The 12031-nt window shown below is 33.2% G+C and overlaps 1 protein-coding gene across 6 annotated transcripts in view; it reads left to right on the top strand.

Annotated features, from left to right (window-relative positions):
- Positions 1-12031, top strand: part of RAB3IP (RAB3A interacting protein) — an 84517-nt gene that overhangs the window by 62695 nt on the left and 9791 nt on the right. For 3 of the 6 annotated variants that reach the window (XM_077111407.1, XM_077111408.1, XM_077111410.1), the window contains exons 3-5: positions 6520-6637; positions 7637-7714; positions 8033-8236. In XM_077111407.1, the coding sequence (XP_076967522.1) occupies positions 6520-6637; positions 7637-7714; positions 8033-8236 (400 nt within the window). The remainder of the gene's footprint in view (positions 1-6519; positions 6638-7636; positions 7715-8032; positions 8237-12031) is intronic. The other 3 variants (XM_077111406.1, XM_077111405.1, XM_077111411.1) reach the window with 1 other exon arrangement.

Below are 12031 nucleotides of genomic sequence, written 5' to 3' on the forward strand. Positions count from 1 at the left end.
ATGATAAGAAAGGAGGTAAATTTTAATTTTGATTTTGATCTTAGCAGGTATTAGGAACTACTTTAGACTAATTTTGTATGACTTCAGAGCAAAGAGGACAAAACCCTTTGAGGTGGTCATTTGATGTAGAATGATTTGAGAAATGTTAGAAGGCACACCTGTTTGTATATGTCTTCATCTCCAGGCTTCCACCAAGACTAAAATTTGTAGTCAACAAGAGCAGTATTTCTTAATAGTGGGCATTGTAGGACGTATAGCATCCTTGGTTTGGCCCAAAAAGTGCTTGTAGTCTGGCCCCGATCAAGATGGTGGAGTGAGATACTGCAGGACTCCATCTCCCCACAGAAACTTTGAACAACCAGCAAGAATTGGCAGAATCATCTTTCTAAAAGCTCCAGAAACAGTTCAAGGATATGGCAGTAACAGGGTGAGTGCTGAATCAAGAAAAATGCCACTTTAAAAGCAATAGTATCTTGTGGCCCCCAGGCTGGCCCCTCCCCCATCCTTCATTAGATTGTGCAAAGCTGGCCTGTGCTCCCAGTGTGGTTCCTGGTTCCAGATGCAAAGGGAGCAAAATAACCCTCATACACATATGGGGAGCATGTGTGTCTGGCCCAATCTATCTTTGATGACCTGAGGGACTCATGTCCCAGAATTTGCCCTGCTTATATATCAGAACACTGTGGGAGAGCAATCAAGTCATGCTCCAAGGGCAAGGATTGTTGGCTATTGACAGTGCAGTGTCTGGGACCATAAAGAGATTGTTTTGTAGGAAAGAAGGGACGTTAGTATCTTTGCAAAGGAGGGAGATTCCTGGGCCACAGTTGTACGCCCAAGACAAGATGCATGAACAGAAAGCTTCAGGGAGGCCCCTATGGTTTGATCTGAGCTCTTCATGAAACTCACTGTATGGATAAGTCCTGAAACACAGCACTTGAACAGTTCACTCTTCAAAGAAAGGAGAAAGTATTTTCTTTTTTTCCTTCTTCTTCTTTTTTTTTTCACTAGCTCCTGACATTCAAGAATAGCTCTCTCATATTACTAGCTGAACACAAACTTAAGAAACAGATAACCTCAGTCTAAGTTTCAGCAGTAACACATTAAAATATCAACTTTGTTAAGGTTTCAACAAGAGATTATAAAATATAAACTAACAGGAAGGTAATGGATCAGGCAAAAGAGGAGATTAAAATATTAGAAAACATAATGGGAGATTAGACCTGTGACATTCCAGGCAAAGACTTTTTAAAAATGGTCCTAAATGTGCTCACAGAGCTAAGGGAAAATGTGGACAAAGAACTAAAGAAAATCAGGCAAGGGATAGATGAACACAAAGAAAATCTCAGTAAAGAGATAGAAATTTAAAAAAGGAATCAGACAGGAATACTGGAGTTTAAGACATGATAACTGGAATGAAAAATTCCCTAGAGAGTTTCAACTGCAGATTGGAGCTGTCAGAAGAAACAGTGAACTTGAAGATAGACTATTGAAATCAACCAGTTTGAGGAGTAGAACAAGGAAAGAATGAAGAAATGTGAACAGAGCCTGAGGAACCCATAGGATACCATCAGGCATACCAATATATGCGTTGTGGGAGTCTAGAAGGACAAAAAGGGGGCAGAAAGAAATAATGGCTGAAAACTCCCCAGATGTAATGAAAGATAGGAGTATACACATAGCCAGGATGCTTAGTGAACCTCAAACAGAATAAACACAAATAGACCCACACTGTGACACGTTGTAGTCACACTGTTGAATGCCATAGATAAAAGAGAATTCTGAATGCCTCAAGGCAGAAGCAGCATGTCATGTACAAGGGGACCTCAATAAGACCAAGTGCCAGTTTCTCATTGGAACCTGTAGAGGCAACATGACTGTGGGAAGACATATTTAGAGTGCTAAAAGCCAAAAATTGCCAACCAAGAATTCAATATCTTTCAACACCGTTTTTCAAAAATGAGGAAGTAATACATTCCCAGTAAATAAAAGCGAAGAACTTTGTCATCGCTTAGACTGGCCTGACAAGAAATGTGAAAGAAATTCTGCAGGTTGAAAGGAATGGACATTAGACAATAAATTGAAGATCCGTGAAGAAATAAAGATCTCTGAAAAAGATAAGAACATGGGTAAGTATAAATACCATTACTATTGTATTTTTTATTTATAACTTCACTTTTTACTTCCTATGGAATCTAAAGGCAATGCATAAAGTGTAGTTATAAATCAATAGTTTTGGATTCATAATGTGTAAATATGTAATCTCTGACTAAAATGCTTAAAGTTAGAGGGATGGAGTGGTGTAGAAACGTAATTTACGTGTGCTTTTGAAGTTATTGGTTATGAAAGCAAACCAGATTGCTGTAGATTAAGGATGTTGTATTTAAATCCCATGGTAACCATGAAGAAAATATGAGAGACTGCAAACTCATAGAGACATATAGTAGAGTACAGGTTACCAGAGGTAGAGGGTAGAGGCAATGGGGCAAGTTAAACGCAGAGTGAGTGTAGGATTTCTGTTTTGGGTGGAGGAAAAGTTATAGTAATGGATGGTGGTGAAGGTACTGCAATATTGTGAATGTGATTAATTTCACTGAATGGTGTGGCTGGGAGGGGTTAGGATAGTAAGATTTATGTTGTGTATATGTTTCCACAATTAAAAAAGGAAAGAAAGAGAAGCTAATGAGATGATAATTAAATACAATATATGATACTGGATGGGATCTAAGACTGGAGGAGAAAATGCTCAAAAGAACATTAGAGAGTATTAGAATGTAGAATGTAAATTTTATACCCATGTTAAGGTGATTATGTAAGTGATATACTTGTTTTTAGGAAATGTTCACAGAAGTAGTACGTGTTCAAGGAGTATAATGTATGCAGCCTAGTCCCAGATGTTCAGAAGGTAGATGATAGCTTGATAGGATACAGGGGTCAAAATGGTAAAGATTGGTGGATCTGAATATTGGGGAGAAAGGGAGGTTATTTGAATTTCTTTGTATGGAGTTTGATTATTTTTGCATCTGCCCTGTAAATTTGAAATCATTTTAAAATAAAAAGTTAAAAAAAGTGCTAGTAGTATTCCCTCGTCATTTTGGTAACTTAGAAAATATCCCCAGACTGTGGGTGAGGGGTTAGGGAGGAAGGAAAGTATTTAGGAAACACTGTCATAGGGTATCTCCTTTGGGTTGACACCTTGAGCCTCCAGAAGTTCCTTGTCAAAAATTTTGATTCATTACTGGAATGGTTAATGTTGTTATCACTCACCAGTAATTTCTTTCTTTTCTCAAAAATTTGTTCTTAAAACTTTTAATGCAATTAGAAATTTTGGGGAAAAAAGGAAAAATTCCATTACCTTTTGTTTTTATTTATGCAATGTATGTTTCAGTTTTAGAGGCTATATCTATTTTCTTATGTGATTGGAATTTTAATGTACTTTGCATTATTTTCTTAAAATAGCATTTTTCATATTACTACATAGTCATTACAATTGTCATGATAGTTATAACCTATTAAGTGTGTTTTTCACAATTTTTATAAATTTTTATCATTACAGTCGCATTTCTGTGTGACTATCTTTAGACATGTAGACCTTTCCCCCTTAGCTCTACACCCCTCGTGCTTCCCTCTTTTTTGGAGTCATTTTCTTTTGTGAACATTTTAAATTAATTCACTTTTTTGCTTAGTTAGGCAATCACCAGAGATGAGAGAAAGATAAATTTAAAGGTGGGAAGAGTGAGAAATTAAAAATCTCTAACAGGACCTTGTAACTTGTTACATTTTGTACATTGAGGGTATACAGAAACATAAGATTTACCCCACTGCTCAAAATTGTTTGGTTAGAAGCAAATTTTATAAATAAAGAAACTGAGTAAGAAGGAAAATTTATTAAGCTATTATGTTGAAATTTTTATATGCTACCTGCCCGCACTTAACTTTAACCCTGCTTAGTTCCGTTCATTTGCACATGCTTGACTATTCTGTTAGGTGAAGTAGAAGGAGAACAAACAAAACAGAAATTTCTCCCTCTCTGTGGCAATCTTTGAAGTATCAGAAATGCAATTTGTGCAAATAACGACAAGGTAATCCTAAAAAACATGCTTCCAAAACAAGTAAATAACAATGACTAATAGCTATAACATTGTGTATGCTTTCTAGGAAAGAAAATACATTGATGAAAATATTATGAAGAAAGTTGTATTTAAACCAATTGTAAATTGTGAAAAAAAGTCCTAAAAGTTTTTCTGTGTTCCCATTTGTACCGTCATGATCTCAGTTTACCATTGTCTCATGAAATGATATTTTCGCTTGTGTTTTATGTATATGTGTATATGTACAGATATATAGTTTTTTTTTAAGATTTAAAGATTATTCTGAATAAAATCAATTTGCGTATTTCTGGTAAACTTAACCTGTAAATCCAAAATTTGGTTTGGGAGTTTATTATGTATGATGAAGCATCTGTAATATAATTATACTTTGTATGTAGCGAAGTTGAGACTTAAAAGAACTCAAAAGTTGTTTGTTATTCTTGTATCTCAGTTTTGCGATAATATAAAATGAAGTCACTTAAAAGAATCCTTTACAAAGTAATCTACATTTAACATGGAAAAGTATAGAAGATACGTAGCTGTAAGATACTTTTTGTGATTTTTTTTTCGTCAGCCAGTTTTAATAAATGCCTATTATATGCCTACTTTTCCCTCAACAGTGCTATGAGGCATATTGGGCAGATGTTTTCATTTTGCCTGTAAGGAAATGAGTTATAGAACGGTTAGGGAGCAATGCTGGAACTCAAAATCATGACCATGACTCTTGCTTTAAGTACTGTGAAAATAAGAAAAGGCACTTCTATTTGTCTCAAGCTACAGAAAAGGAGTTGCCCTTGAAGATTTTCTTTCACCATACATTCAAACTTAACAGTAAGTTCTTGTGACACTACCTTTGGAATATAAACCAAATCCATCTGCCTTTCTATTTTGATATTGCTAACACCATCTGTTAAGCCATCATAGTTTTTTCCTAGAGCAGTAGGTGCCAAACTTGTTGATGATGTACTTAATCAGTAAAAGAAAAATTTTACCATATACCTTCATTATGATGAAGATAACTAATATTTTTTAGCACAAAAAGAGAATTCCTTTTGTGCTAGGTACTTTCCTAAAGGTATGTATTATTGTAAGTTACATATAATAACAATGCGACAACAATAAAAATGCTTAAAATGTTTTAAAATAGTACAAAAATGTACAAAAGTACTCTCACTAAAATTTATTACCAACATTTAATGAGAGGAGCATGTTCTAATATGTTACTTGTTCTAGAAATCTTGTTTTAACAATTTAAGGTATGAAGGTCTGGTCTAAGTTTTGTGTCTTTTTTGAAAAATTAGAAGTAGTGGTTGTTGGTAATGCACAGATATATTAATCTTTTCCCCTGTATTAAATCATTATGCTACATTTTCAATTCCATTGAGCAGTTATATGAAGGTTTTCACAGCAATATCTCTAATGATGGGGCAAGAATTAAAAGAAGAATGCTTTGAAACATATGAGAATCACATGAAATTCTTATTTCAGTGACCATAAATAAAGTTTTTATTGAAAGAGCCATGCTTATTTGTTTACATATTTATTGTGTATGGCTACTTTCATATTGCAGTAGCAGAATTGAACAGTTATGATAGAGACCACATGGCCTGCAAAGCCAAAAATGCTCACTCTCTTGACTCTTCACAGAAAAGTTTGCTGACTCCTGGTAAGATGATACTTAAATCATTTTTAGCTTCAGAATGAAAGAGCAGTAGAAAAGTCTTCAAACAATTTTTACTACATATATTGATTTTTTTTGTCAGTTTGTACAATTCTCAGCATTGTTTTTATAGATATTACTTCTTTCCCAGTCTAGCTTTTTCTTTCCTTTTAGGTCGTCACTTATATAAATGTTAGAACTTTTCATCATACCTTTTGTCTCTCTGAGGGGAAAGTCAGCCTGAGTGCCAACTTACTTATTCTGAGTTTGCTTCTTTTCCTGGATCTTGGTCTTCTGATTCTTCACTGTTTTGTTAACTCTTTGATGCCTTCAAATACATTAACCAAAGATTTTGCCCAGCTTCTGGAACATTTGGTCTGAATGGTATAATCCATTCTTTAATGGAAGAAGAGTCCATATTTAAGCAAATAATCTCTCCATAGGATGTTAATTTTGCATTTAGAAGTTTAAATGTGACTTACCTTGAAGGGTCAAGTTACATATGTTTATTATTTTTAAAATATCTGCTATATAACTTCCTGTTGACAGCCACTTGCTACATAGAAAATTTCAGTAAATTTGGAAATTTTTATATATTTTTTAAAAGAAAAATGTTTAATTCATCCTAATTTTGACAGATGTTAGAGATTTTGTAATAAGCAATATAACTGTGTGTACAGATTTCCATGATGACTCTCTTTTCATTAGAAAGCATTGATAATGAAGATTCTCTTATTTAAACTAATGTAATCTATAAATTCACATTCATAGGTACACCAACTGCAGTTCATTGCAACACTGTAAAAACAAATGGACAAATGGAAGTGTCACTGTCAAACTCTATGATATAGAGAATTTCCACTCTTCCACTGAACAGTTGACAGACCTAGTAAGGATGACATTGTCAAAACATGTGTTAAATATCATTGAAGTTAATTTCCTTCCTTTCTTTATTCCTTCCAGTAAACTGTAAATTGAAATTCTAAAATATATGTTCTTAAATCCCAGAGGATTAAGTACCCTCCACATAACCATTCCAGTCTATCCTTAATCTCTATAGTTCCTTTTTCATACAGCAGAATAATCTTTTAAAAGGGAAAGGAGGATCGTTTCACTCTCTTCCTTAAAACACCTTAAGGCTCTGTTTTGCATTTAGAATAAAATCCAGACTTATTGCCTGGATATTTTACTTGGTTATTAGAATTTAAACAGATGAATGTAGCCTTCTTAAGAACATGTACCTTCTAAGTACACAGCACCTCATAGAAAGATGGCTTAAATAAATGTTTGATAAATATCAGATGAATGAAATGGAATGTAAAACCTAGGGTTTCATATTTGTGGTACTAAAGATCCTATTAAAGGATAAACTGATTTGGCCTTTTTAGATTGCTCTACACAGAATTGTCACTTAATATCATTTATGAATGTTTTTGTTGGAAGTTGTAAGGCTTCTCAGCTGAAATGCCTATTAACTGCAACATTATATATAGATGTTTGTACTTGCTTTTTTTACTTGGCTATTGTGTATGTCTTTCCTGTAACTGATACGTGAATATATATATATATTGGGACCAAATTACCAAAGCCTAACTGTGAAGGAATTGGCCTTGACATTTGGGTCATTATATATTTTTTATTAATCAGAATGGTTGAATACAACTTGGTTGCCTTAGTGATAATAGGTACTAAAGGAAGGTATCTATTCTAAACGCTGATAGTTTGTATCTGATGACAACTGCTGTTTCAGTAGTTGACATTAAATACTTATTTTCAAGCTAAACTCTGAAAGTATAATTTTGTTTTGATGGTAGATGTTTACTGAAAGTCTTTTGAAAACAAATGCTAAATACTTTGTTTCCAAAACTTGAGCTATTGACTTTTTCAGGAAGCTCATAAGATGGTGAGAGAAGCAAATGTCAAGCAGGCAACAGCAGAAAAACAGCTAAAAGAAGCACAAGGAAAAGTAAGTTTTAATAGTATAAAACTTTAAAAAATTAGCGATTACTGTTTTAAAAATAACATTTATTGGATCCCGATTATAAAAGTAGTACTTATTTTAGGAGAGTTGGAAATGACAGAAAAGTATTTTAAAAAATAGGTGATAGTACCTAGATATAATTAATAGTGAACATTTTTAGTGTCCCGTTATGTTAGAACCAAATAATAAAGGAAAACATAAAAATAAAACCAACTTGGTTTTGCTTTGTTTTTAAAATTGCTAGCATCTAGCTGCAACTATCGTAAAATGTTTTCATTGTGATTGTGTTGATTTCTTTTCAAGATTGATGTACTTCAAGCTGAAGTAGCCGCACTGAAGACACTTGTATTGTCCAGTTCTCCAACATCACCTACGCAAGAGCCTTTGCCAGGTGGAAAGACACCTTTTAAAAAGGGGCATACAAGAAATAAAAGTATGAGCAGTGCTATGAGTGGCAGTCATCAGGACCTCAGTGTGATACAGCCAATTGTAAAAGACTGCAAAGAGGTAACTCGTCAAGGACTGTCCCCCCTGACTCTATTGATACTTATTTATTTTCATCACTGAGGTATCAGTTATGATTTTTACCAGCAGAAATTTTAGTAGAAAATATACAATATTAAGATGGGGGAGGCTTTGTCTAGAGCTGGCTGCTTTCAGGGATTCTTCAATTCCATTTTCTACCTGGCTGACCTTGGAGTACCTCCTGGAAATTTGGTAAGTTTCTTAATCTTGATACTTTATTTAGGGAACGAACTGTTACATGTTACTTAAAGGAGAGTGGGTGGCTTAATTATCTGGCTAGTCAAAATTTGTTGCTAGTGTACTGTAACAAAATATGATTGTAAGAACTATGTGAAAGAGAATAGCACATTGCTTTTCATTAAATTTTGGGAGAAGTAGAATTTTATATCGGTAAGACTGTCCTAGAGTTCATTCAGTTATCTAAGGAACAAAAAATAGAAGTAATGATAACCTTATCATTTTAAAAGATAGAGGTCATAAAGATAACTGAGATATGGAGGTCTTTTAGGCTGTTTTGAATTTAAAAATTGAGTAGTTATATTTTTTTCACCTAATCATTGCACACTATAAGACAGCATGCTTTAATGGCATCATTTTCAAGAGGATTGATCAGTAATTCATGGAGCACTCCTCCTGTTTTTTCTAGAAGCTGTATTTTACATTGTTGAATCCATCTTTGTGTAGTATCATTAATCTTTAAGAAGCTGTTTGCTTGTTAAATTTTGCATGGAAAGGCCAGGAGTTTATTAAGCTGACTAACCAAAGTTGTTGGTTTTAATTTTTATTGAGTTGCATTTGTTTAGTTATAAACTAGTAAAAAGATGCTAGTAAGAGAGAAGCTCAGTACATGGTCAACTCTGAATGTGACAAAATCTGTAATTCACAATGGTTTTTGTTAAATATTTAAGAAACTTTTTTTTTAGGTAGAACTTCATTCTGATTTCTTTCAGTTTAAAGAACATTTTTAATTGCTTGGCACAGCTTGTGTTTTTGCTACAGTTTCTCAGCATCTATACTTATATACTTTTTTTCCCTGTAATTTACATCAGCAAAATTTAAATGCTTTCTCATGAAACATTTTAAAATTTACTTTTAGCTTATGAAATCCTTTGAAGTATGAATAGGCAGCATATAACTTCAAAATAATAAAAATTTTCTTCTTTCCTGGATATACATATACTGTGGTATTTGTGAAAAAACATGTCAAAAAGTCTTATTAGACAAAGGAATCATGTAATTTGACCTGTATGAGTCTTAGAAAAGTTATAACAGTCTAAATGAAAAATAAAACATGCCTATGTTTCTGTAGAAAACATGATGGGAACACTTAGTTATGATATCAGAGATATAATCTCTGTAAGCATTAAACAGAGTGCAGGTTTTGGGGATCAATTTGTTTAGATTTGAATTTTAATTCTTGTTGCTTTTCTCTCTTTTTTTAAAAGTACACACCTACAAAAATACACACCCTACCAGCACAGGACCTTCTGAAGTACACATACACAATTCATCTTTTTGAAGAGTGAGCCCTCTTTCTGTTGTCTGATTAACTCCTACACATTCTTCAAAACTCAGTTCATGTGTCACCTCCTTTAATCCTGATTTTTTCACCTGAAATCCCTGTCCTCCTTTAAGGTTGGCTCATACAGCACTTCCTTCCTCATTCCCCTAAGCTGAACAAATAATTTTTTTTTCTGAAATTTGTCATCTGTAATTTAATTGTTCTTTTTTCCCTTAATATGATAATGAGAGATACTCTAAAGTATGACTTTTGTCTTAAAAAAAAAAAAAACCACACAGCTCTCCATTGTTTAAAATGCAACCTAGAACTATACAATTTTAGAGTTTATAGGGACAGAATTAATAATCTTGTGTGGTTCTTACAATTTTTTTTTCAGAATTGAAAACTGAAGTATTGTATTAGCCACAAGAATCATTTTATGCATTCCTTGCACAGTTACTAGGTATAATTACCCACCCATCATTTTCTCAGATGATTATAATAAGGCAACATTTGATTAATTATACAACCTTTGCTGATAATATCAGAAAATGCTGAAGAGTTTCTAAAATGTAACTCTTAACCATTTTCCACCTATAAAGAATTATAAATCCATAAGTTACAGCTAATGTTTGTTAATTTAAAAATAATGTGCATACCTAGAAATAACTAAAATATCAAAATAACTTTTTTTTTTGGTTTAACTATTAAATAGCTATTGATTAGGTTAAGAAGAGTTTGTCCAGACTAATCCTTTGACTTTCAGAATCAAATTCTGCCTTAACCTCCATAGAATACTGAAAAATATTAGGTATTTCAATTAAAGATATTGCTGGCATATTTTCAATGTTGTAATTAGTGTTAGTTGTAAAAGCACTTATTTTTTATTAAGTTTTTATACAATTAGGGAATAAGTCTTTTTTTTCCTTAGTTGTGGATTACAGAATAATCATGCATAAAATACAGAATTTTCATATACTATCCTATTATTTATTTTATTTTGTTTTTCACCTGGGCAGGCACTGGGAATCGAACCTGGGTCTCTGGCATGGCAGGCGAGAACTCTGCCACTGAGCTGTTATTAACACCTTTCATTGGTGTGAAGCATGTTATAGTTGATGAAAGCACATTTTAATAATTGTGCTTTTAACTATAGTCTATGTCTTAATTGCTTTGTTGCTGTGTAACCTTCGGCAAGTTACATTATATCTTTTAGCCTCAGTTTCCTCATCTGTATAAAATGGGAATTATATCCATCTTGCACAGCTGTGAGCTTTGAATATTTATAATGTGTTTAGCATAGTTCTTAGCAATAATTCTTATTAAATGACTTAAATTACTGTCCTTAAACTAGAAGTTTTCCTTTAAAAATAGAGGTTTAAGTCCATTATTGTGTAAGCTTTACAAAGAATATAAATTGAAAGATGAAAGTATTGCTTCTCCGCTACTGTTCTTTACCCTTTCGCCTTTAGCTTTGATTGAATGAATTTATGGATTGGGATTTAAAAAATGCAAATTGAGATTGCCATCATACACCTTAAAAGAACGTTTATAGGAAACCCTGGATACATTCACCTTTTTGTTACTTTCATGTAAACTAGCTGTACTTCTGACTAAACTGTCCTAGAGGTTATAGCTGTAGTCAGTGTATTATTTATAGTGTATCCAGTGCTTCTGGACAAGAATGGCTTAAACCTGCGAGAAGATTAGAGAGAATACTCAGTTTTTCAGTGGATTGGGATAGGTGCAGCTTTATATCTTCAGGTGATATTGAACTGGGTGAGGGAATTTGAGAATCTGTAGGGAAGAATACTTAGGGAAAACGTGTTACTGGAGGAGTAAAGAGAAAGGTGTGAGAATCAGTATTTTGTTGTTGATAATTCAGACAGTTGTTACTGAATGTCAGTATTAAAAATATATATCTAAAACCCTTTAGGATAGTCAGTTTAGGGGCCTATATGTATACTTCTTTTAATCTTGCTGTTTATGCAATAAACATTTTGAAAATGCCTTTGGGTATTAGCAAAACAATTAATGTCATTTTTGACCCCAAACTGTTTTTCACAATTTAGTGATTCACAGTTCATTCAAACACTCTAATTAACTTGATTAAAAATTGCTTTTTGACTCTTTTCAAAAAAGACTTGTCATTTCTATATTCAGAATAATAGTCACATACGTCTTAAAAGGACATCCGGCCTTTTTGAGGGAATAGTATCGTTGGACATCCACAGTGGATACAACTGAAAAAGGGATGATTTTAGTCATTCAGGAGT

The sequence above is a fragment of the Tamandua tetradactyla genome, chromosome 7 (genome assembly GCF_023851605.1).
Source record: "Tamandua tetradactyla isolate mTamTet1 chromosome 7, mTamTet1.pri, whole genome shotgun sequence".
Taxonomy (NCBI): Eukaryota; Metazoa; Chordata; class Mammalia; order Pilosa; family Myrmecophagidae; genus Tamandua; species Tamandua tetradactyla.